General features: G+C 37.0%; 1 protein-coding gene and 1 long non-coding RNA gene across 2 annotated transcripts in view; one reads left to right on the plus strand and one right to left on the minus strand.

The window, feature by feature from the left end:
- LOC140150287 (fibrocystin-L-like) overlaps window positions 1-27,243 on the plus strand; it is a 119,621-nt gene that overhangs the window by 63,645 nt on the left and 28,733 nt on the right. The window contains exons 37-43 of the mRNA XM_072172293.1: window positions 3,795-3,951; window positions 19,420-19,629; window positions 20,349-20,516; window positions 20,984-21,184; window positions 22,313-23,698; window positions 25,936-26,202; window positions 26,762-27,001. Coding sequence (XP_072028394.1) covers window positions 3,795-3,951; window positions 19,420-19,629; window positions 20,349-20,516; window positions 20,984-21,184; window positions 22,313-23,698; window positions 25,936-26,202; window positions 26,762-27,001 — 2,629 coding nt within the window. The remainder of the gene's footprint in view (window positions 1-3,794; window positions 3,952-19,419; window positions 19,630-20,348; window positions 20,517-20,983; window positions 21,185-22,312; window positions 23,699-25,935; window positions 26,203-26,761; window positions 27,002-27,243) is intronic.
- On the minus strand, window positions 7,490-16,150 carry LOC140151151 (uncharacterized). Its single transcript, XR_011858902.1, has 3 exons — window positions 16,018-16,150; window positions 12,362-12,428; window positions 7,490-9,158 (listed from the first exon to the last, which is right to left on the minus strand). It is a non-coding gene; the product is annotated as an uncharacterized lncRNA (long non-coding RNA).

Raw genomic sequence — 27,243 nt, forward strand, 5'->3', positions numbered from 1 at the left:
AGCTGCTTACAAATAAAATCAAATGCTAGGGTGAATTACTCTAAAAAATTGTAAGGGAGCAGCTGCTTACAAATAAAATCAAAAGCTAGGGCGAATTACTTACAGCTGCTTACAAATAAAATCAAAAGCTAGGGTGAATTACTCTAAAAATTTGTAAGGGAGCAGCTGCTTACAAATAAAATCAAAAGCTAGGGTGAATTACAATATATATAAGTTTAGCAAAAGCTGACAAATATGAAACAATGGCTGCCGACCCTTCAGAAATACATCGAATTAAGAAAATATGCAGAAAAGCAGAGGGAATTACTCCCATTCACTATCATTAATGCTATATAGGCTAAAATACCAACCTACTCATATACCATGCCATATTTAGCAACTAACGGCTAATGCTTTTGAAATAATTAGGAAAATTGTAACTTGCAATGACTGGATCTCAAAAGAGATTCCTGACCATCTTTGAATTAACGGCAACAAATTCGCAATTGTGGCTGCTCAACCACTGACTTCATAAATTTGTAAGCGACTGAACAACCAACATACTGCTTATGTTGAAATGCACAGAAAGGAACCAGCAGAAAGGTTGGCCCTCTTTTGAAACACTAAAACTCAATTTAAGGCATGATGTGCCAATCAACTTTTCTTTTTCCAGCACATAAAATCATTACATGTACTACTCATAGACGTACACTAATCAAAGAACAGTTGCTGATTATTTTTAAAACCAATATTACGGCAATCAATATTATCAACCACTTCGATAATGAAATAAATATTTTCAGCTTAACATATGTACTAAAAATATACTGTACTGTTTACCAAATCTCACAGACATTTACATGTACATGGCCACCATTCCCAATTTAAACACATCCAAATTCCAACTAGAAACCACAGTTGTGTTTGACCAAACACAAATATCTATGCCCGTGACCACACATAACCCCCCTTCCCTTATTTACAAATGAAAACTTGGTGAGCACCATGCGAAAGCACTTGTTTTAAGCTTTCATTTGATATACATGTAATGCTCATAACACCAGACTGGCTCACACTCTCTCTAATACCCTACCAAGCCTTCACTCTCTTTTTTTACCCCATCAGACCATCATTCTCTCTAAAACACCACACTCTTTACCCCACCAAACCCTCACACTCTCTTATACTCCACCAGACCCTCACTCTCTCTAATACACCACTAGACTGGACCATACTCTCTCTAATACCCCACCAGACTCTCTCTAATACTCTACCAAGCCTTCACTCTCTTTTGCCACATTTTGGTACCAATGACGATACACTTCGGACAATATTTGAGCATTTTAATGCTAATTAGCTAATTTGCATATAACTCAAAACAGAAGCGTCCAATGAAAAAATTAATAGCCTATGGGTTGTTGCTCATGAAATTTGCCACAGTTTGGTACCAATGACGATACACTTTGGACAACATTTGAGCCTTTTTATGCTAATTAGCTAATTTGTATATAACTCAAAACAGAAGCGTCCAATGAAAAAATTAATCGCCTATGGGTTGTTGTTCATGAGATTTGCCACATTTTGGTACCAATGACGATATACTTTGGACAACATTTGAGCCTTTTTATGCTAATTAGCTAATTTGCATATAACTCAAAACAGAAGCGGCCAATGAAAAAATAAATTGCCTATGGGTTGTTGCTCATGAAATTTGCCACATTTTAGTACCAATGACGATACACTTTGGACAAGATTTGAGTATTTTTATGCTAATTAGCTAAATTTTACACATATTGCTCCCTGTACCCATGACCTTTGACCTCTGGAGTCGAGGCTCTGACAGGAATATTTAAGGGTCATGGGTCATCATTGTACCAAGTATGAACCATGTGGGTGCTGTAGTTCTTGAGCTAGAGCTGTTTGAAATTTAACACATATTGCCCCCTGTAGCCCATGACCTTTGACCTCTGAGGTCGGGGATACCCTACGATGTTTCTAGGGGTCATGGGCCATCATTGTACCAAGAATGGGCCCCGAGGCTACTTTAGTTCTTGAGCTAGAGGAGAGCAAAGGGTTGATCTTGAGAAGGAGAAGGAGAAGTCGAAGACTAAACACAACAAATACAATATCTATGCCCCATTGCACGGGCATAGATAATATGCACAAAATAATAATAATACATGTACTTCTCATGGGAGAAGCACATGTATACAGTCTATGAAAGGTTGTAGACTAATATTATATCAGAATTTCAAAATCTTTAAATGATTTTCAGCTTAATTATACCATATGTACACGATTTGTAGTTGTACTAAAAACTCAATCACCTACATGACTACAATTCCTCCCCATTGATCCACTTTCATCATGGCAGATTGATGATTAACTTAGCGGAATAAAATATCATTTAAATTGTACATTTTTAAGCTTAATATTCTAAGCTGTCTATATTACATGCATGAACAGTACCAATTATTTTGATTTTTTTAGCTTGGATTTATACCTTTACAATGTATTTCAAATTACCTTCCCCCAGAGCAATACTCCACCACTTCAAAGCTTTCCTCAACCTTAAACTTTTCTTATTTAGGGAGTGGTGGGTGGGAAAATAAATTTCTCGATCCGAATTTGATGAAAGCTGAATGTGATATGAAACAAAAGCAAACCCGCATCAACAATAGGTCTACTCCCATTGGCTGATGACTGGCATGGCTAGGCTATAACCGGCCTTACGATTGGACGTGGTATGATGCGCTCGTAAACCATAACAACAATAACATCACGGGTCAAAACACAATGACTTTACTTAAACAGTCATTACAGAAGCAACCATTTCTCTGCATGGGTAAACTGGTTTCTTCCAGACAAGCTTTCAGAAACGTTATTACAGATAGTAAGTTTCTTCTGTCAACTGACAAAAATTGTTTACACAACTTTCTGACAGTCATCCAGCGATATAAAAATGTTTACAATGTGTCATAAAAATTAGTGAAAAACAGTAAAATGCAAAAAAGAATGTTTTCCTGCATTTCCTAGTATGAATTAGGTTAAAAACAACAAATTTGTTTTCCGTAGTCTGAGCACATTTTACTTTTTGGAGCAATTTTGCAAAAAATGTTTGTTTTTATTTGAGAAATTCAGAAAAACACTGTATTTTAATTTTCAAGCAAAAAATGAATTTTTCAAAAGATTTTTTCCTCAGATATTTTATTTTACAAGCAATATTCATTAGAAATCCATAAATCCTATGAAAATCAAACTACAACTGCTCTAAAACTTACTATTTTAATATTTAACCTACTCTGCTCTGATTTTATTTTCAATATTTGTGATTTGAGTCATGTAATCAAATAACCTGAATCTAAAATGGAAAAAAAAAAAATTGCATTTTGGATTCACATGAAACAAACTTATAAGCAGATTTTTTCTCAGAAGTTATGTTTTTCAATGCCACCTTGATACAATTTTCAACTTCTGATTATACATTGGGCTATTCCATTTAAAATCCATACTACCCCTGTGGAAGATTTTGGAAATATCTTCCACATGGGGAGTATGAATTTCAAATGGAATGAACACATTAGGCAGCTCCATTTGCTTTTCATACATTCTCTGAGAACGATTCAACCTGAAACTTCCACAGAGGGAGGGTGAGTTTCAAATAGATTTGGTTAATGTGCTAATTCCATTTGAAATTCCTGCTCCTCCCGGTGGAAGATATTTCCAAAATCGGGGAAGATATTTCCAAAATCTTCCACAGGGGTAGTGTGGATTTTAAATGGAATTGCCCATTGTATTATTCATTTTATTTTCAGACCAATGCATCATACTACTATGTTGATGTGTGGTCTTCCAAGTACACATGGGGTGGTCTGGACCCACCCGTAGAAGGAGACTTTGTCATCGTCCCAGCAGGACAGACGCTACTGCTTGATATGGACACACCAGTCCTGGCAATGTTACTTATAGAAGGTAATACAATAATATGTGACATGATCTGGTTCATGGGGGCCAAAAGTGGCAAATTTGAAATTGAAATAAAGGCAAAAAGAATAACATACATGAGAAAATACTCATCGCAAAACCTCAAAATTTTAGAAACAAGTATGCTAGACCTCTGGTGCTTTCAGTATATGATAGTCTAATGTGTGTATTTGAAGGTAATAATTATAGTAACTCAATTTTCAAAAATGGCTCCTTTGGCCTCCATGGAGCAGATTGTGTCACATATGTGGAAAGAATATACTGTATTCATTCTATTAAGAGCCTAGGGCACTTAGTAAGTCATATATGCCCAAAAACTGTTTGTCCATCTTCGCTAGTTATTATTTTATTTTTTATTTTGTGTTAGTACAGTAAGTGCGCCATCTCTTCGTTTGGCAATGCAGCTGTTGGGCTTAAATAGAAATTTTCACACAAAATGTAAACTGCACAATTATTATTGGAGTGCCATGCATCTCTGGAAGTTGGTGTATGAGAATTCAGGTAGTGACCTTCTAATCACTCATTTGATAGTATTATTAAACAATTCCACCTGGTTCTTAAAATACATATCATGAGGACATGGCAGGTATATGTGACATGTTGATCATTATGAAAGTGGATTAATTTTAACCGATTTTTCAGATTTTGGTAATGTTTTAGGGTCATTTAGGGGTGGTGCAATAATTATGTGTACCGGGGGTGAATTCTCAAAATGGTCTGCCAAAATCGCTTGCCCCCCCCCCCTTTGGCCATGCCAAAAAACTTTGCCCCCCCCCTTTCGGCGTGCCAAAAACCTTTGCCCCCCTTTTGACGTGCCAAAATATCTTTGCCCCCCCCCCTTACACATGCAAGATTTTGGGGAACCCGAATTTAAAACCTTAAATTGTCTTAACATATAATGCAAACGCAGCGAGCAGGAAATTTTGCATATTTGAGCGTGTTAAGTAACGTTTTCCTCGCCTTTTAGGGCGTAATATAAAACGGTGCCCAAAATATCTGTGCCAAAAATGCTTGCCCCCCCTTCGACCTGCCAAAAATCGCTTGACCCCCCCTTTCGACCTGCCAAAAATGCTTGCCCCCCTTTGGCCTGCCAAAAATCTTTGCCCCCTATAATTCACCCCGGGGTACACATAATTATTGCACCACCCCTTAGCCTCTCCAGACAAAAAAATCCAGACAGACCAACTGCACTTGACAAGTTAGTTCTCCCATAGAACAGGACTATTTTGTCACTTTGGAGATCAAATTTTATAAAAAGATGCATGATGAAAGTACTTTTTAGGGACTGTTCATTATTTATGAGGAGTAGAAATATAGCGGGTCATGTAAGTCTCAAGCAGACAAATAGGGGGCCTATGTAACATTTTATACTTGAGTAGGGGACTGTGTAATGGAAATTTCAACTCAAAATGTAAACAGCACAACTAACGGAGTGCCATTCATCTCTGGAAGTTAGTGTATGAGGATTCAGGTAGTCAGCCACTCCTTATAACCATTTGTTTGATAGTATTATTGAGAAATTCCATCTGGTTGGCAAAATACATATCACAAAACAAGTACTTAAAAACCCAACCATATTCTATGGGACCAACTTACCCAGATTTTGCATTTGGGGGATTTTTTTGTTCTTTTTTAAGCTGTTTTTTTGGCAGCAGTGGATTGATTTTGACAGAATTTTTTTCAGATTTTGGTATTGTTCCAGAAAAAAATCCAGACAGACTGTTCGCACATAGAACAGGGTTATTTTTGTCACCTTTAGAGATAAAATTTTAATTCTATAGAAAGATACATATTAAGGCCAAAGAAAAAAAAGGTTTGTCTCAAAGCTTGCGCGCGCATTTGTAAAATCATGCGACTTGAAGAAAAAAAAAGAAATGCAGAAATTTTTTTTTATTTCAAAAAAAAAAAAATTTCTTATAGTTTTTTCCAGAAAAATTAGGTGAAAATCAGACTTTTTTTTTTTTTTTACCATAAAAATACCAAGTCGGAAATAATAAAAAAAATTGCATTACGCATTTGTTTTCAAACCACTCGTGAGTCGTGAGCTTTGAGACAAATCTTTTATTTTTTTGGCCTAATGAAAATATTTTTTAAGTGTCTTTAACAAATATCACAAATACACTGCCCCCTTAAATACTAAGAAACTTGTCAAACCATGACAAGAGATGAACTTTGAATTCCTTCATGTGAGAAGGGCTTATAATGTCAGATTGTGTATTTTATAGGATTGTGTTGTTTATAACAGTTCAGTAGAGGTCATTTTGCAATGTGATTGATTGCACATTAAATATCTTGAATTTTTTTTAAATTGATCACAACATAATATATAGAAATATGGTATTTCTGTGTATGTGATGTGGGCGTGTGTGTAGTACTGGTTTTCAAAAGTAGAATCTTGAATGAAAAGTGGGTCCTTGGAAGTGATTTTGAATGGTGTGTATTCAAGAACAATTTGGAATGTTTTTTGTTTGTTTGTTTGTATTTTAATTGGAATGAAAAGATGGCCAATCGGACAACTACTGAGCCAGCCTACATTGGGATATTTCAGTCAAAATCCATACACCCCCTGTGGAAGACTTGACCTTAATCTTCCGCACAGGGAGTGTATATTTCAAATGGGGTCACCTGAATGGCTTATTCCATTTCAAATCAAATCTGCACCCCCAGTGTGTGAGATTAAGGCCAAGTCTTCCATTGCGGGTTTATGGATTTCAACTGGCATACCCAGTGTAGGTAAAATGTAGGTGCCACTATTGTGGCACAAAATTGTTCTTTCGAGGCCAAAAAAAAAAGGAAATTTGAGGAGCATGTTGTTGAACCAAGGGAAACAGAACTGGAGCATTCTAAACTGAGAGTCTTAAAGAACTGGTAAATGGTGCATTTTCATGGCAAAGATTTAGAAAATAGGTTATTCATGTTAGTAATCAATTATTGTGGTTATAAAAGTTAGTAATTATATATGCATCAACAAGAAATATAATGCTAATAGTATTTCAGTTCACTTGAAAAGCCAGCGAATCATCCAATCATGATCAAGATGCATGCCCGAAGTGTCATGCTTGGTTTATTGTAACTTACTGGTTAACAGAAAGGATCTCCATTATCTGAGACTGAACTTGAAAGACTAGTTTACATCTGACATTGATCACTGTCAATCAAAATCCTCATGACTCTTGATGGTTAGTAAATTGTAAGCCAAAAGGTAGTTTCATCTGGTCTCTTCATCAATTACGGTATTTTTACAAAAAGGCAAAAGCAAATTTTCTAGGCTTCAGGAAAGTTTCCTAAGAACTAACTAAGACTTAACATGGGGCACACTGTTATAGTATTCATTCATAACCTCATTAATATACGCGAAACCTGTGATCCAATCAAAATAAATTGATTGCCTGACCGCGCACTAATTGCGAGGTCATTAATAACTCACAATGACTCCTGACGCGCTACAATGACTTCTGCACGCGCTGCAGTGTGTATAAAGCTAAGCGTTATTGCAACGCCAGCGCGCCTCTGCTGATGCCGCCACGTTTTCTGTGATTGGTAGCTCTTGTTGTCGGCGCTAATGTTAAATCGCCTGGTCGATTTTTTTTGTAGGGTAGGTTACAACAATAATTAAAACTGGTTATATTTTAACAACGTTTTATGGCATAAAATAACATAAAATGCTATTTTGATTTGTTCAAATTATTAAATACGACGGTAATGAATGACAATAATAACTTTGCACCATCTATTTTGAGTTCAATGTGTGAAATTGTCGGGTTTCCTCAGATTTCACACAATGACCTCAAAATAGATGGCGCGCAGTTATTATTGTCTAATTATAGTATTCAATGCAGATCCACAATACTTGTACTTTCTCAGTGGTGTATCCAGGGGGCAGCTGCCCCCTGTAAAAAGTCTTCCACCTTGCCCCCCCCCCCATGGGAGGCCTTTTTTGGTCATTTTAAGTCCATTTTTGACCATTTTCGTCACTTTTGGAAGTGACAGTGTCTATGCCCTCTTTTTTCAACAACAAATGGTTATGTTTACCTAAAACTAGAATGAACTACGGGAACAATGTTTTAGTTACTCTGCTGCATCTCTTTGGAACAACTTACCACATGATATTGGAACTGTACAACTGTTAAATGTCTTTTGAAAGCAATTTTATAAATATTTACTTAAGAAATAGAGTTAGTTTTCACTATCAGATGAGTCAAAACAGACAAAATCGCTATTTAAGACCAATGCATGACTCCAATGCATGTCATTCTGTTGATTGTGACTGAGGTTGGTCCTTTTGATGTGTTATGCCTCCTTTCCTCAGCAGATGTTACAATATTAAGACTTCCAAAAACTTTATAGATGCTTCTGTTTACTATTTGTTCATGTTTTTTATGTTTCTTCTATTGTAATGTGCTTTGACAAATTTTGAAAAGCGCAATATAAATGCTTGTTATAATAATGATGATAAGTGGCATAGCACGATGAGGAGAGCCACCAAATCAGCCGAGCAAGATAAGGCTGTAAGCAGAGCTCAAAGTTTACTCAAAAAGCAAATATCCAACAAAGGTGTTGTAGACAGCACCGGGACGACCATGAACTTGTGATCCAGCGATACCAAACTTGAGCTTAACTTGATCACCAACCTGAAGATTGATGATGGCCAAATTAGTGGCTTGGTCAAAATCGTTGGAGATGGTATGGGTGCGTGTATGAACCGTAATCACTAATTGGTTGTTCTTCACCAGATGTATCATTGGTTGGTTGGGAGTAAATGAAGCAATGGCTACAGAGAATAGATAGACGCCTGGAACTTGGCAAGTGAAAATGTTGGTTTGCAAGTCAAAATTTTTATTGACGTTGGTCAGGACATTATCAAAATCTAGTAACGCATCGAGAAGTCCGATTTGATTACTTGTTTTGGTTGCCATGAATGCTACCTTACTAGCAGCCGGTGGTACTCCGGGTGGGCCGGGGATGCCAGGGGCGCCAGCAAGACCTGACTCTCCCTGCTCGCCTTTGATACCGTAGCTTACGCCAGGCTCGCCGGTGTCACCTTTTTGTCCGTCTCGTCCGGGTAGGCCATTTTGTCCGTTGTGCCCAGGCATACCTTGGCAACAAGAATTACAAGTTTGGCTGTCAGTCTCCTGTGAAGAACCTGTTGTGAACAGCACCCCAGCCAGACACAGGAAATAGAGCAGCATTGCCATCTGTTGAGATTAAAAGGATAAAATAACTTGCAAAGTGACCAAGTTAGGTTGAGGCATTCAAGAAATTTACTCTACATATTGTCATAGTTTTCTCACTGTGATGAAGCTCAGATCACCATCACTTGATTATAGGAGTAGGGTAGGGTGTGGTGGGGTAGTGGGTAGGGTTGGGTGGGGTAAGGGTTACTCATGAGGTTGGTGATGGGTGGGTAAGGGTAGGAGTAGTAGGATGGCTTTTCAGGATGTTAATTTCTGTGTCACTAGGTCAAAGGTTACTTTTGGGTCATGTGTCAAGAAGTCAAGGGCTACTAGGTCATTTTTGGGTCAAAGGTCACCTGGAAGTGGTCAAAGTCAACCAGAAATACCACCATTTTGAAAGGTCGACCAGAAATGCCGCATTTTGAGTCAAGAAGAAAATGTTTTTTAAAATTTAAAAAAAAATAAAAAAAAATAAGAAAAAAAAAAAAAATTTGAGTCAACACACATTGCAAATCAAATGAGAGAGGCGAGAGTATTTTCTTCTTTTACACTTATTAGGAACATTTAAGAAATAACAATAATTAGCATATTATGTTATGAGGGCATGGTCAATTAGCATATTTGAATATTTATGAGGTGGACATGGCTAATTAGCATATTCACAAGATCATGAATAATACTGAGGTGGGTGTGACTAATAAGTATATTCACGAAATCATGCATATGAACGAAACACCTATAACTTGAAATAGAAACACTTAATTAAAAAGAGCTGGTGAGAGAAAAAGTCAAGAAAATTTTAAAAAGTACAAATATTACCATTAAATATGTTCTTTGTTATGACTAATATCTTGGAAAAAAAATCACTGTCCTTATTAAGAAACATTTTTGCAATAAAATAAATCAAAACCAGATTTATGCAGTGGGAATAAAGGAGAGAAAATCACATTTAAACAAATTATCTGTTTTCATGAATTCAGCTGATTTGATTAGAGAATAAAGGTATTGTTTTACGCCAAAAATAATGATGTCGCGTGTTATATGAGGCGATAGATGCACTCCAGCTGCTAAAAACAATACCTTTATTCTCATTCTTAAACACTTCAATTCAAATAAATATATTAATCATAAGTATACCAAATTATTAATCAAATTAAATCCTACATTTTACAAGGAATTACCTAGGGCTTAGAATCGATCAGTCCCGTTGTTGCTATGTACCTCCGATTGGTTCAAATAAGCGCACGAGGTTCAAGCGTCGATACATACATGCTAGGTGTGTGATATCGTGTCATATCACACGGGTAAGAACCAATAAGATTGCAAGAACATTGTCAAGTGTTTAAGAATGAACTTTACAACATGCCAAAAACATGCCGTGTACAAAGTGTATGGGGTTTTCCAATCACAAAAAATTATTTAAGTCACCAACACTCTTTTAAAAAAATTGGCAGGTGAGTTTTTCTCACCCATCTACACATTCGGTATCATTTTCAACCAAATCTGTGTGTGACACAATAGCCATAAAAATTACCTTAAGAATGTTTAAGAAATGATACTAATAATAAAGCGAAACTTTTTATTCTTTATAAAACCGCTTCTCCTATCGTTGATTGAGTCATAAGGAACCTGGAAGTGAATGTCCAGGAAAGCCACCCTTCTACTGGTAGGGTAAGGTGTTGGGTGGTGTACCATGGAATAAAGAATAGAGCACGAAGTGCGATGGAATTGCAACTCCGATCGTCGATGTGAGGTCAGCGATCGTCACGCTTGCAACATGTGGACGTAGATGGCAGCAGCATTTTTCTTTAATTAGCATATTCGTGACGTCATGTTAACGTAAGTCTCCACAGCACTACGCATATTTTTTTGGGTAGATTTTAGTACTATCGTGGTGGCAGCAGCATTTTTCTTCACTTTTCTAAAATGGCGGCGCCCAGGGTTTAATGACAAATTCTTCAATTTATCAATATTTCATGAAAATTTACCAAACAAACGGATACAGTAATGACAGTTAATATTTAAAGTACATATATAAATGGTCACAGTTATAAAAGAAAGAATATAAGAAACATAAACAAATGAATTGTAGCAATATTCAATATTAATGGCAGCGGCCGTGACTTATCAATGGCGCTGGCGGGTAATACACGGGGGAAGCCGACGGTGTCGCCACCTTTTTGCATTGCGCTGGTATACGAGTTGCAACGGCCTGGGTGTACAGGTAAGAATGGGAGTAGGGTGGAGGGTAGGGGTTTAAGGAGTAAGGTGAAAGTAGTAGGGTAGAGGTGGAGCTGGGTTAGGGGTAGGGTTGGGATGCATTGTGGTATGGGTAAGGGTGGGGATGGGTGGGGCAAAGGGTGATGTTGTAGGGCGAGGTTAGGGGTGTTGGGGTAGGGTATAGTGGTAGGAGTGGGATAGGGAGGGATGTGGTTAGAGGGGGTTGGGTGAAAATGGAGTAGAGTAGGGTTGTGGTTGAAGGGTAGGGTAGGGGTGGTTTTGCAGTATTGGTTGGCTAACAGTGAGGTAAGAGTAGGGGTGAGGCTGGGAAGGGGTGGGGTAAGGGGTAGGAATAGGAGTAGGGTGAGGTTAGGGGTGGATTGGGGTAGGATATGGTGGAGGTAGTGGGTAAGGGTGAACATATTTATGTCGCCTGAAAAAATGTTCAATGGAGACATATACCAGTCCAAATTCTGTCTGTATATATCGTTGGTCGCCTCGGGTGACCTTTTCGTGTTCTCCACCTATCAAGGATGCTTTGCACCAAGTTTAAGCCCAATCAGATACATATGGTCTCATTTGACCTCATATTGACTTTCATGCTCCCCTCATATCAAGGATGATTTACACCAAGTTCAAACCAAACCAGGCCCATTTTATCATTTGACCTTTGACCTTGGGTGACCTCAGTTTGACTTTTTCATGTTCACCTAATATCAAGGATATTCGCACCATGTGACCTCACTTGACCTTTGACCCCAGGTAACCTCAAGTTGACTTTCTATGCTCCTCTCATATCAAAGATGATTTGCACCAAGTTTAAGCTAATCAGGCCCATTTTAACATTTGACCTTATTTGACCTTTGACCTCAGGTGACGTCAGGTTGACTTTTTCATGTTCACCTCATAGTAGTATTTGAACCAAGTTTAAGCCCAATCGGGCCCATTTTAACATTGGACCTCATGTGACCTTTGACCTTGTCATACATTTGTACTACACTTACTTTTCTCCAGTGGGAAAGAAGTCTTTGTCAGTTGTCGGTAAGGAATATATTGTAATTTGCTACAAATCTGCAATAAAAGATAACATAAAATCCAATCAAAGCAATGCTGCAACTTAGTCTGCAAGCATTATTTCCAATATCCAAATAGAATATAGATACACTGAAGAGACGATGAGTGTTTTTTTGTTTTTTTGAAGAACAATTGATAATGAATGGATTCCGCATGCATACAATATATCGATATGAGAGCAGCCCATTAGTCCAAAGGGTCATTAGTCTGAAAAGGGTTAGGTTTAAGGCATTTTAGGTTAGGATTAGGGTCAGGGATAAGGTTAGGGTCATCATTAGCATTAGTGTTAGGCAGTGTGGGGTGTCGAAATTGAAAAGGTGGACCTTTTCCAGGAGGGGGGCGATTTTGTGAAAAGGGCATCTGCTTCCCAAAATTTGGACCTTTTTGGACCAAAAAAGCATAAAATCCTGATTTTTTTTTGCTCTCTACACTTGTAAATAGGGATTTAGGTCATAGTGAGTGTGATGTTTACACTACAGAAATTGAGAAAGTAATCAAAATAATAAAAAAAGAATATTATAAGCAAGCAAAAATTAAAAGAGCCATGATAACAAAAGTAATTTTTAGCAGAGGGCAAAAAGCCTAAAATGACTTTTCCTTCAGATGAAATGTAACATGAAGTGTATGAAGATCATCATCATACCGGTTACCATTGGACCTACAGTCTTATAGTCACAAACTAACTGGAAAGTGCCAAATGAATAAATGGACTTCACAAACAAACAAATGTATAGCTTGTTGAGCATCCAGATATTTTCCGGTGAATCATTAGCCAGCTAAATAGAGGTGAAGTCAACATTTCTATTAAGATCTGCTTTCTAAAATATAACAGATGATTCTGACCTCCTGTTGTCGGCTAAAGGTCAAATGCAGGAGTGCATCTTACTATAAATAGTAAATTTCTCTGGTATTATGTTAATTCAGCAAAAACCCATGCCTTTATACATTGGTTCACCTCAAGTTTGGTAGTGACGTCAGTGCTTTTTCGCAGTTGCACCGCAAGCATGCAGACAAACCGCCCCTGTACGCATGCATGTACACTCAGTGCATGTAACTTTACCCATGTGATTTGGTACTGCAGGGAGCGAAATACGCACATACGTCACTACCGAACTTGAGGTGAACCAAATTATATTTACCGGCTACTGGTGAAGAACATCGATTCGATTGAGCAAAATTTATCTGTTAACTGGTATATTTCAGGAAATAGGCCTGCCCGAATAGAAACACATACAACATGAATCACTAGACTATGACATAGGCTAGTGATTCATATTGCACTAAATTTAATCCAGAGAGGTGGGTACGCTATAGAAAAGGGTTGGTACATTTGTGCGACCAACTCCACATTCCAGAAAAATACAGCACTAATTTTTTTGAGATTGAAAAAAATACGATTAACTTCTGCCAAATTAAACACAGCTCAATCCTAATTATTCATTTTGTACTAAACTGGCAATAAAAGTTAAATTGCACTATTTGGCCAAATTTATTAATCAGGCCCAAAAATTTGCATTTTTAAGGTGTTTTTCACATGCTGTGACAATCAAGTCCAAAGACTTGTAGAAAGTCTAATTTCAATTTATTCATTAAAATTTTTGGAAAAGACATGTTTCATTCTTAGACAATCATTTAATTAAAGTAACACAAACAATGCAAATTGGAGCAAAATTTTGGCATAATACTGAATGCTTAAAGATATATTTGTGACTCAATTGGCAGAAAACATGCCAAAAATTGATGTTTTTGGCTATTTTGTTAAAAGAAACTTAGTAAAATAGTGAACTTTTTCTTTCATCTCCATTTAGTACTAAATGAATGCTTAGGATGTTCAATATCTACTTTGTATTCTATTTCAAATATTTGAGTCTATAAAACTGAATGAAATAGCAATTTTCTTTGTTTTACCTCATTTGTTTGGCTCGAAAATGTAATCAATGTGATCAGTAAAAACTTAACATTTTGTGGAAAACAAATAAGAATCTATAGAGGCCGTCAGCCTTTTCCGATTGATCCGCCATCTTGTGGGTACTGCCGTTCTGCATGTCATGCGTTAGGCATTACGCCCTCGATTACGCGGAAGTTGCAGCGCGTGACGCACCTCTTCAGTCAAGCGTCAACGCGGTGATCTTAGCAACAAGGCACTCCGTACCCGCAAGATGACGGCGTTGACGTCACAATGACTACCTCTATTCTTTATGCAAATCACATGCTTTAAGTACACTACATTGTTTTAGTTAAATGGCTAAAACTGGGAAAATATGGCTCATTTTGCCTGAACAAGTTGAATAAATATCTTTTACCCCAAACAAAAGTAACAGCTTGGTTTATCTTACATGTATCCTGCATGAATTGATAAATAATGATTTTGAAACTTGATTGAAAATGGAATATTGTATATATACAGTAAATAATGAAACTTGTAGTATTTCATATTATTATAGCATTTCTTATTAGGCAAAAAGTATATCTCAAAGCTTGCAAAGATCCCCCACCCCTTCCCCCACTCAAACTCAACTCAGTTGAAACTTTCAAAACTTATATTCTTTCAGTCATTATTGTGTTAACTATAATCACATAGTTATTCCAACAAATGCTTTAAAAACATATTTTTACCAATATTTTTGGAAAAAAATTAATATTTTTTGTAAAAAATTAAATTGAAAAATTGAGAGGAAAAAACTTACAGTGCATGGCCTATTTCTCTAAGACAAATTGCGCAATGCGAAAGGAATGGGCTGTTCCATTTAAAATCCACACTACCCCTGTAGAAGATTGTGGAAATATCTTCTACAGAGGGAGTATGAATTTCAAATGGAAGTAACACATTAACAGCTCCATTTGAAACTCACTCTCCCTCAGGAGAAGATTTAAAAAAATTAAAACACTTAAAAGTGTTTTAATTATAAAGGCTCTATCAGTGGACCCAGCGAGATTGTATAAAAAGTTGGTGGGAATAATATTGAAGTGAAGTGAAGATAAGTCAGTAACTTTGTTATTAGGGTTTTTTTTCCATATAAAAAAATGGCAAAAAAACAGAAGCAAACAGCAGTGTTGATAGCTCCATTCCATTACATGTACCTACAAGTGTCTGTTGTTACCAACATTTTGCATCAACATACATTACTTCCATCCAAAAAAAACACCAAAATACAAATCCAGTTATGACTTAAAATGTTTATTCCTTTTTAAGCTGTGGTTGTTTTTCATGTATACTTAGTTATGTATTAACTTAATCGAGAGAAAAATATATTGTAACTGTGCAGACCTAACAAATTCAGCATACTTCGAATCAAATGCATGTGATCATGATGAAATCTTAATTGTGACTTTTAAACCTTCATCACGATTGTTGATTGTTGATATAATTTTAGTCAACATAAAATAATTCAAGATGATAGAGCTACATGCACCCACTGATCTAACTAGGATCTGTGATATTTTTGTCTCAGAATTCATCTGATAATATAGGCCTATAAATGAATATTAATTCTAGTGCACTAAAAATATATGACAGGAAAAGCAAACTAGACAAATTATCCAACCAAAAAACAATTGAATATAAGAATCATATAAAATTGCTTACCTTAATGAGAGATAATGAGACCACTTGTTAGCAGGGTATAAAATCCAACAAAAATAAATTCCACCCTACTGGATCAGAAGTCAGGCAAAAAGTGATGACTTGAACTGTGTATATATTTATAGGCCTAGATATAGAAAGTAAAAAGTGTTGAAACATGTGAATATAAGTTATGAAACTGCTGAATAATAAAAAAAAGTTTGAAGGTCAAACTTGCATGTGAGACATGACTAGCATGAGGGGCATGTTGGTAACATGAGGCGTATGTGGGAGCCTGTGATTGGTGGAAAGTTAGTTTGTCTATGAGTGAAGGATTACAGTGATTGAGAGGAACAGGTGTGTGAGTGGTGTGATCTTGGAGTTAAAGCTTTGTTTTAAAGCAGTGATATAAATAGTGTAAAACTTATGCACCAAATGGCTTCATAATATAGCCTTCATATTTGCAAAATTTCCCAACTTCTGAGGATGGACATGCCACCTCAGACACCCCCTGCATATGAATAAACAATTGCCGTTTTCGCTTCTGTTTTGGACACCTGTATGTTATAAACATAAATGTTTTATGTTTTACGCAATAACTTTATAATTAGGCCTACATGAATAGTGAATGATGGTCCACAAATGACTTTAATTACGCCTCATTTTCACACATTTCCTAATTGTACACAATAATAGTGTTAAAATCATCCATTAAATGGCTTCAATTGGGCCTTTTGCGGTTGATCTTGGCGCGGTTGGGACGTTTGCGGATAATCTTTATTGAACAATCAGATTCTGAGTATAGTTTGGTAACTAATGGGGTGTTCATAAATACTTGAGTGGGGGTTGGAATATATGGGGATCAAAAATATTTTGGGTCCTAAAAAGGGGATAAAAAATCCACTCTTTAATAGAGGGGATCAAAAAATTTGAGGGTAAAAGTATGGGGTAAAATTTACGTCGAGGCATGAACATTCCAAACATTTAGCGCAATTGTGTACTCTCAAGCTTCAAATCAACAAAATTTGTACACTTTACAATTTGAATGTAACACTAGAACTCCAATGCGTTACAATTACTCCAAATGATCGTTTTTAGCTAATGAGTTAATAACATATATTTTTGGTTTCTTTTTTAGGACATGTAGGAGGAGGTCAAACAATTTTAGACCATAAAAAGGGGGATCAAAAATCCACCCTTTTTTAGGGGGAAAAATTTGATGTCGGAGGTTCCAGCTTTTCCAACCCCCCACGGCCACCAAACAATAACATTGTCATTGTCTGTTTACTACCACCATAGTATATAGACTACACCTTAATGTCATAACATATATAGCAGTATACAAAAAACTACAAAACTAAATTCCACCCTACTGGGAAAGATAAAAATTACAAAAAAAATCCACCCTACTGGATCAGAAGTCAACACAAAGTGTTGGACTTAAGTTGGTATAGGTTTATAATAGAAAATAAATGCCTTAGTATAATGTACCATTAAGTGAAATATTTATGTGTTGAATGTCATTAAATGTCAGGTTATATATAGTACCAGTTTCAGAAATTGGCAGCTATTTGGCTCATTCTCTATTCTATTTATATTTATGTGCTGGTGATGCTGGGGTTTCTTAGTATTTTTAGGTTGTAAAAATAGCTCTTGAAAATAGTGACCTTGATTTCCTGCCCTTTAGGTCCGATTTCTCGAAGCTTGGCTAGTGGCTTCCTAAGCCAGCAGGATAGCCCTACCAATGTGGATCTATTTTATTGATTTATATTTCTAGGTGATGTATGATGTGAAATTATAAGCACTGGTACATAGGACTAATTGAGGTTAAGACTGATGGCTTAGGAAGCCTGATCACTAGCCATGCTTCGAGAAACCGGCCCTTAGAGACTTCATTATATAAAGCAACTGCAAAAGACAGAAAACAAGAATGACAGAAAAGACAGAAAAATGTCAGGTTATATTACCAGTTTCAGAAATTGGCAGCTATTTGGCTCATTCTCCATTCTATTTATATTTATGTGCTGTTGATGCTGGGGTTTCTTAGTATTTTTAGGTTGTAAAAATAGCTCTTGAAAATAGTGACCTTGATTTCCTGCCCTTTAGGTCCGATTTCTCGAAGCTTGGCTAGTGGTCAGGCTTCCTAAGCCAGTAGGATAGCCCTACCAATGTGGATCTATTTTATTGATTTATATTTCTAGGTGATGTATGATGTGAAATTATAAGCACTGGTACATAGGACTAATTGAGGTTAAGACTGATGGCTTAGGAAGCCTGATCACTAGCCATGCTTCGAGAAACCGGCCCTTAGAGACTTCATTATATAAAGCAACTGCAAAAGACAGAAAACAAGAATGACAGAAAAGACAGAAAAGTTTGGTGTTATGAATTAGAGAGTTTGCTGGAAGTTGGAGTTATAGATTAGATTTCCCTGGAAGTTGTGATTTTTTATATGATTGCTCACTGTAAAGATAAATCAAATTAATTGAGGTTTTGTTCATGTTATTTATTTAAAGACAGAAAAGTTTTGAGTTATGAATTAGAGAGTTCATTGGAAGTTGTGATCTTTTTAAATGATTGCTCTTTGTAAAAAAAATATTTATTTGCAGTATTTTACCGCTTAAATATCATAATTGCAGGTGTGTAAACAATTAAAGCACAAGGACTGTATCTGTTTACGATAGCCGCAACCACAGTTATTATCAGGAATTATCAGTTTGTACCAACTCTCTGCACTCAAAAGAATAGCAACACAGATGGGTGTTAATAATGTGTGATTGTAGGGTTGCTAGTGCTCTTCCCGGCATCTGGCATCAGCGCAAGGCGGCCAGATTTGCTTGTAGAGACTATGAAAGATCAGTAGTGTGTCACAAATGCTAACAAATCTACAATGGGACATGCTTCAACTACTAGTATGTCACCAGGCAAGCTGCCTCACAATACTGATGTAGAAAATAGTCACCGGTCAGGTCGCCATACCGGCGCAAAAATTTCTCACACGAGTCGCTCGCCTCACCGGCAGAAACAACACAAAGGCATTCAATAGACCACAAGCCACCAAGAACTGTTATAAAGACCCATTCATCCCCAAGAACATCAGCGAGTGGAATACTCTACCGGAACACATTGTTAATCTTACTGAAACAACAAGCTTCAAAGAACAAGTAACCAACAACCTAAGAACAAATCAACGCTGCAGTAAACAACCACCTGCGCCCTCACATCCCTTCGTGCTTGGCTTGTTCAGAAGCATTATGGAGTATCCAGTCAAAGTCAAAATCTGAGTGATTATTTACACACAGAGAAGTAGTCAGAATACAGCACTCAGATGCTGGGGGGCAATTGACCATTGAGATGTTGTGATTAACTAATAAAAATATATATGAGCTAAATAGTAATTACGATCTTTTATTATTCATTTTGTAGGTGGCAGTGTTCTGTTTGATGAGGCAGACATCACACTCAATTCAGAGTATATACTAATCACAGATCAGGGTTTACTGCAAGTAGGCACTGAACAAGAACCATTCCAACACAAAGGCACTATTATGCTACATGGTCATGTGAGGTCAAAGGAATTGCCCATATATGGTGCTAAAGTTTTAGCTGTGCGAAATGGCACACTAGAGCTTCATGGTGAGTTTATCATTTATAACCTTATGTATATGACAATGATTAATGTGTACCAATGGAAATACTAATGTTCATATAGGATACTGATGAGGTATGATGACTTTAGATCAGTACAAAATCTAAACATTTTGCTCAAATTTGCAACTTGTCTCAGAAGGGGTGTCAAATTTGTTGCAATTTTATTATTATCTTTCATTCTGTAAGATTTCGGTGCTAACTAATTCCATGCATGTTTACATATGTGACATGATCTGGTCCATGGGGTCCAAAGGCGGCAGATTTGAAATTGAGATAATGGCAAAAATATGGAGTAAAAAACAATAAAATACAAAATACATATCACGAAATCTCATAACTTCAGAACTAATGTTACTACAAGGTAATAACTATAGTAACTCAATTTTCAAAAATGCCTCCTTTGGCCCCCATGGAGAATATCGTGTCACATATGAAGGGTAAACCCAGAAAGGGAGTGTCAAATTGTAGTCACTGTATTATTATCTTTCAGTCCTTCAAAGGTCTCATTCTCATTATTTCTTTGGTCAGTCACTTTGATGGATCACCTCTGGAATTCCATGCATAAGGAATCTAAGTGAAAAAATGAAGGGAATCCAAGGACAAGATATGAAGATGTGTATTTCATTACAATTCATTTGTTCCCTATATTTGATTTTTTTTAAAACTAATGACATGTACTTTATTATATCATTATTATGCTACAGGTAAACCAATCCCTATAACATGGACCTATCTTGCCGATAGTATCCATGTTAATGACACGACTTTGACATTGGTACGGCCTGTCACATGGAATGTAGGTGATCAGATAGCTATAGCATCTACAGGTCACAGACATAGTCAACGTGAGAATGAATTCCTTACAATAACAGGTGAGATGCAATGAATAGGGATGAGGGGACTTATCAGTAAATGTTATAATAATGACATTGGTACGGCCTGTCACATGGAATGTAGGTGATCAGATAGCTATAGCATCTACAGGTCACAGACATAGTCAACGTGAGAATGAATTCCTTACAATAACAGGTGAGATGCAATGAAGAGGGATGAGGGGACTTATCAGTAAATGTTATAATAATGACAATTGGTACAGCCTGTCACATGGAATGTAGGTGATCAGATAGCTATAGCATCGACAGGTCACAGACTACAGGTAACTAAATTTTCAATAATGCCTCCTTTGGCCTCCATGAATCAGATCATGAGCTAAGATATTTGGGTTGAAAAGTGCAGCTATAACTTCATAATTATTTGCTTTGGAGAATATTTGTCACATTTATATTCAATATTTGTTAACAAAAAATGCATCTTTCTAAATGTTCTCTTTAAATCTCAGATATCTCCCCAGATGGACAGACATTAACCTTTGACCCACCTGTTCAGTATGACCACATGTCAGTTGTGCAGACGATAGATGGTATCACCTTGGAGATGAGAGCAGAAGTTGGGTTACTCACCCGCAATGTGGTGGTACGAGGATCTGTACAGGAGGAGTGGGTGGAGGAGATTGAAGCATGTCTTGAGGAATTTGATACAAGTAAAGAATTCGCTGTAGAAATAGTGATGTGACAGGATTAATTCAGTATCTAAGTTACGTAATTTTACTATGTCAAGGGGATCACATGCTTGAGTAATGAACCACGATCGAAACAATCGCCACACAAAGTATATGCACTCAAAGGCATACCAAAATAGCGTGATCCGGTAACCAAGAGAATTACGTAACCACTTCGATGCTGAATTACCATAGTGATGTATCTGCACAAGTTTCTTGGCTGTTGTAACTCCCAGCAATACATAACTCTGTTTTTGTTTCCTTTCCACGTTTGTGGAATGAACTTCCCACTGTTGTACGCTCTGCGCCCTCCCTTACCTTGTTTAAGGCCATGTGTAAAGAGCATTTTATGATGTAATTATGTTTTTCATAGGCTTGTTTACTGTTAAGTTATGTCATAGAGTGTTTCACTCATTTTTTCATACAAATGTTTTTGCGTTAATTTATGCGTATCTTGTATCTATATTATTATTATTATTATTATTATATGTACTTTAATATAATCAGGAAAGAAGAACACATTGTGCTTGGACTGTTTAGTCTATTCTTCTTTCCTGGATTGTCATTTAAATTGCTTTTAATGTTTTTTCATGTTTGTAATTTATGGCAATTGAAATAAATATTATTATTATTACATGTATAAGTAGGCTGTACTCGTCACCTGTGTATGTGTGCAATCATAGATTATCAGAAAAAGGAATTTTTAGAGGAAAAAATTTACAATCCAGTCTTTATCCCTGTTCTTTGATAATCTATGGTACAATGCAGAGGAACAGTTGTTATAATTGATGATGTATAGTCTAGTGCAGGGCAATACATTTACATGTAAATCTGTTCACAAATGGTAATAAATTCTGTTACTTCACTACTTCTGCAACAAATGCTTTGAAAATTTTAAAACAATTGGTAGATGTTAAGAATTTAAAAAAAGCTAATGGCAAGAGAATTTATTTTCTGAAATTATTAAAGATGAAATAAAACTTTGGCCCAGTTTAAATTTGCTCTTAAAAATGTTGCATTTAACGCTTCTGTATAGAGTATTTAAGAGTTGTACTGTACATTCTGAATGAACACTAACAATACTTTTTTTATTTGATGTGGTTTTCACAGATCAGTTTGCTGTAATGACCTGTTTCCAGGGCAGATTTGGGGAGGAGACGGCTTCAGATGAGTTCGGTGCTACCATCATGATTGCTGCCAAGGAAAAAGATCAAAATTTAGCAGTCGGTCATATTGAATACACAGAATTCACCCATGCTGGGCAGGCATACAGACTGGGTCGCTACCCAGTACACTTTCATCTTAACGGGGATGTCACTGGTAGTTACGTGCGAGGTTGTGGTGTACATCATACTTTTAACCGTGCAGTGACGATCCATGGCGTACACGGCTTGTTAGTGGAGCGCAATGTAGCATATAACATCATGGGACATGCATATTTCTTCGAGGATGGAATTGAAACTAAGAATACCGTTCAGTACAACCTTGCAATATTTGTACGACCAAGTAGTAGTCATCTGAATACAGACATCACTCCAGCGGCATTTTGGGTCACAAATCCGGACAATATCATTCGGCACAATGCTGCCGCCGGAGGATCTCATTTTGGATTCTGGTACAATGCCCCAGTACATCCTGAAGGACCTTCATATACCAGTCAGATCTGTCCAAGAAATATTCCACTTCTTGAGTTTAAAAATAACACTGCTCATGCGCAAGGCTGGTATGGTCTGTGGATCTTTCCGGTATATTACCCTAAAGAAGGGGGTAGTTGTTCATCAACTGTTTCTACGCCTGCTGAATTCTACACCCTTACAGCTTGGGAAACAGAACGTGGTGCAGAAGGGGTTGAAGTTGGTAATGTCAGATTTATAAACTTCCTTATTGCCGACACTGATAAGGCAGGTGTGGAATTTCAGACAACTAACGATGCCTGGGGTGGCCCAATGCTGAAAGATTCCACTATTATTGGATGGAGTGCAATATCAGAAGCCAACAAAAGCAGTGAGTGCACTGTTGCAGGTGTCAAACTCCCCCACAGCAAATATTTTACCGTAGATAATGTCAAGTTCATCAACTTTGATGAGGAAAGATGTGCTGCAGTGAGGCCGTGTTCTCATTGCAAGACAGATCAAGGTGGATTTCAAGCTCGGTTTAAGAACATTAAATATTACAATGCCCCCAATAAAGCTCGTTGGCAGTGGCAACACGAATGCTGGCTAGAAGATCTGGATGGTACTCTGACAGGAGTAAGTGCTGACTACTCTATTCTTCCCTATAACCCAAATCTACCACCGCATCACTGTGAGTTTGGATTACCAGCTTTTGGCACAGCAAGTCTACCTGGAGCAGTTTGTGATGATACGGTCACATATCATCGTTTTGCTTTTAATAATCCAGCACCGGAATCTCTGCTCTACAAAGATGCCTTGTTTAACAACCAGTTTGGCACAAGTAGGATAAATTACCATAAGAAGCGTATCACTCATCCAGAAGGTAGGTGTTATTAGGTGAAGCGGAGGTAAGGTACGGTAAATTAAAGTGTGCGAAGTGTCATACTGGGTGCAGCCGAAGGCTGAACAGGCTTCACCCAGTATGACATTGAGCGCTTGATAATTTCCTGTACCATACCTACGCTGAACCTAATAACAAATTTATCATACCACTAAATCATTATAAATATTGAAATAATTATGTTTTTAAACTTTTTAATTGTTGCAAAATAGGAAAACATTACAAAAATTAGATGACTGTTCCGTATATTACCGGTTTACGCGAATTGCCTTTATACGTGTACCTTGCCATATGCATCGTATCGTGCGTATGCATTACACTCTCACTGACTAGATAAAGCATATTATACGCACTCACTGACTAGATACCAAAATATATCCGGTTAGCGGTGCTCTTTGTAGTTTCCCTTTGTGGTAGGATAACTAAATTTACCTATAATTGATTTCACCACACCATGGTGTGTCTCTGCCAGCTTATTTCCCAAAATATCTACAAAGTTTCAATCAGAAGTCCAAATTATGATTGAACATTTTTTTGCATTGGGCTATTCCAATTGAAATCCATATACCCCCTATGGAAGACATGACCTTCATCTCCCTCAGGGGGGGTGTAGATTTCAAATGGAGTCACCCATTCAGGTTCCCAAGCCTCAGTGGCAGTTAGATTTGATCAAGCATTTCCTTTGTCTTGACCCAAAGGCTGACAGTAAATTTGTTCACTTGATTGTTGGCAGTGACCTTCTTTTCCTTGTTCTTAATTTTCAAATCTGTTTCTTACTTCTCTTTCCATATAGGTCAGTATGCTTTTATATTGAGTCTGGTCCCATCAGGACCCAAGTGTGCCTCCACGCAGAGTGACTGTTCAAACAAACAAACAAATAAACCCCATTTGAAATTCTTACTCCCTATTTGGAAAGTTAAGGCCATTTCTTCTATAGGGGTGTATGGATTTCAACTGGAATAGTCCCTTGTATATCTTCATGAAATCATGCTCATGAATTAAAATGTAATATGTCATTTGGTTGAGCAAAATGACCCATTTGTTGAGCAAATTAAAATGTTATGTCTTTTTTTTTAAACATCTTATATTAGTCACTTGCTATTACCAATATACCAATTTACTGAAAAAATGAAAAATATCAGTGAAAAGTTACAGTTGTTTTGAATTTGGCCATGGCTTAGTGGTTAAGTGATTGAATCCATAATCATTGGGTCACAGGTTAAAGTATCATTAATTGCAGCCATTTAATGCCAGAATAAAGGGAGACACATTCGTCCAAGCCCGAATTTGAGATTTCTTGATACTTATGAACACTAAGATGTATTCTTTCACTTGAAACTTGTTAATATTTCCTTGTATTTTGCTTGATTTATTTCACTCTTAAAAAGTCATATGGCTCAAGACAGCTTAGTCAATTGGCGGGAAATAACAAGTCAGGAATGTGCGAATGCGGAGTATAGCGATTACGCGCACAATTTGTGTCGCGTGACGCGGTGCAACTGTGCGCGTATATCCAACGCAGTTGAGGCGCATTCGGTATCACCAACACTGTGTAAACAAAACAAAACTTTGTTGTCAAAATGCTACTTAGATTTTTAAATTATTTTGAATTTTGGCACACTAAAAGCAGACATTATAGATTCATTGGTGCAAAAAGATGCACATTTAGACCATGCACCAGATCCAGTTTAAGTCTTACTGTTTTAAATATCAGGACATTTTGTGTATAATTTTGACATTTTTAATCTAAAACGTTGATTTCTCAGAGTTCACTTTTGACAACATTGCACAATTTTTGTGACAAGATAACTCAAAAAATATGCAAGCAAAAGGTAAATTTTTTGCACTATCGTTTAGAGCACATCAATGTCTAGGGAAGGTTTTCTCATTTTTTCAAAATATTTGTTTTAAACAAAAATATACTCCCTTATGTGCAATTTTTAGCTTAATAGAATGACAAAATTGCTTTTTTTCACATGTTTTTTTCTTCAATATTTCGAAAAAAGAGATGGATTTAAAAAACAACAACCGGCTTATGCTGGGAGGGTATAGCAGACTTGTTGTGTGAGAGTGGTGGACCCCCACAGCAACATTACAGAGTCTGGCCCTAATTAGCTTAGAAAGAGAGATGGGAACTCCATCCAGCCTGTGAACGCAAGCATACCAATTAGGAGACTGTCACATATCTAATGAATTTCAATTGTTCTTTTCTTCAATAGGTTGGATGATTACATTGGTTGATGGAGAGACCTACAACTTCTCATTTGAAGATGTTGACCAGGTAACCAACATCTCCTACGCAGGTAGAGTGGATGACTTCCAAGATGACACTTATGTCATCTTGGGTCATAATTTTACACAGGTGCCTGATATGATCTCTATCACTGGTGATATAAGGAATAGCTCCAATGATGCACCTACTTATGAAGATAATGTACATGGGGATTGGCATTTTGATGAAGAAGACATGCAACTTAGTTATCTGGGTAAGTATTGTGTGTTTGTGGGAAGTAGGTGGATTGGTATTTATTTTTTGCACCCATATAGGACAATTTCTTTTATGTTGCTCACACCAAGCAAGGACTTAATGATAACCAAGGTCATCACCAGATGTCACCTGCACAGCATAACCCCAATATTGAATAGACCAAAAATGGACTTTTTACAACCAGGAACCTCTAGGCGTTAAGGTTTTCCCGTTTGAGGTGGTAGAAAGTATGTTAACGCATAGTGCTGACAGGTGGGGGTGTGTCAGAGTTTGCCCCTTCTATCAAGCCTTGGGATCTCCGTTATAGAACGGATACCATTCCTCTTGTGTGTCAGCTTTATTTGTCTCAATATTCAAGTGCAAACAATGCTAGGTCATGCTCCTCTTACCTGCCTTAAGAATATGTGATGATGAGATTTTAGGGGTCCACTTTGCAAAAACTAGGTTCAGGTAGGATATATTATGATTACTTTTAGATACTGACAAAGCATGTTTGGATTAATATTGAAAGTTTGCAATCAATGAGGCACAAAACTTATTCTGTTTTCTCTTTCCAGTATCTGGCAAAGGTAGATCCAATCTCCATGATTTCATGATCAACCTAGATGTGTACCGCTGTTACTATGAGGATTGTATTCCACCTGTACCGGAACCACCACCAGATGGACGACCTGAAAATGTTAGCTATTGGTCTGATGTAGAATCGTGGAAGTATGCAGAGCCTGGATGGGGTGGAAACAAAGGGAATGGGTCCTATGGGTTACCAGTAGATGGGGAGGATGTAATGATATTACCTGGTAAGTAAAAGAGTCAATTACTGGTCTGATGTGGAATCTTCCTTCCTTCCTTAAAGTGCTGACTTCTGCAAGTGAAGAACTACTCACTGCGAAAGTACTCTTGTAAGTATGCAGAGCCTGGATGGGGTGGAAACAAAGGGAATGGATCCTATGGGTTACCAGAAGATGGGGAGGATGTCATGATATTACCGGGTAAGTAAAGGAGTCAATTACTGGTCTGATGTGGAATCTTCCTTCCTTCC

The sequence above is a fragment of the Amphiura filiformis genome, chromosome 4, assembly GCF_039555335.1.
Source record: "Amphiura filiformis chromosome 4, Afil_fr2py, whole genome shotgun sequence".
Lineage (NCBI taxonomy): Eukaryota > Metazoa > Echinodermata > Ophiuroidea > Amphilepidida > Amphiuridae > Amphiura > Amphiura filiformis.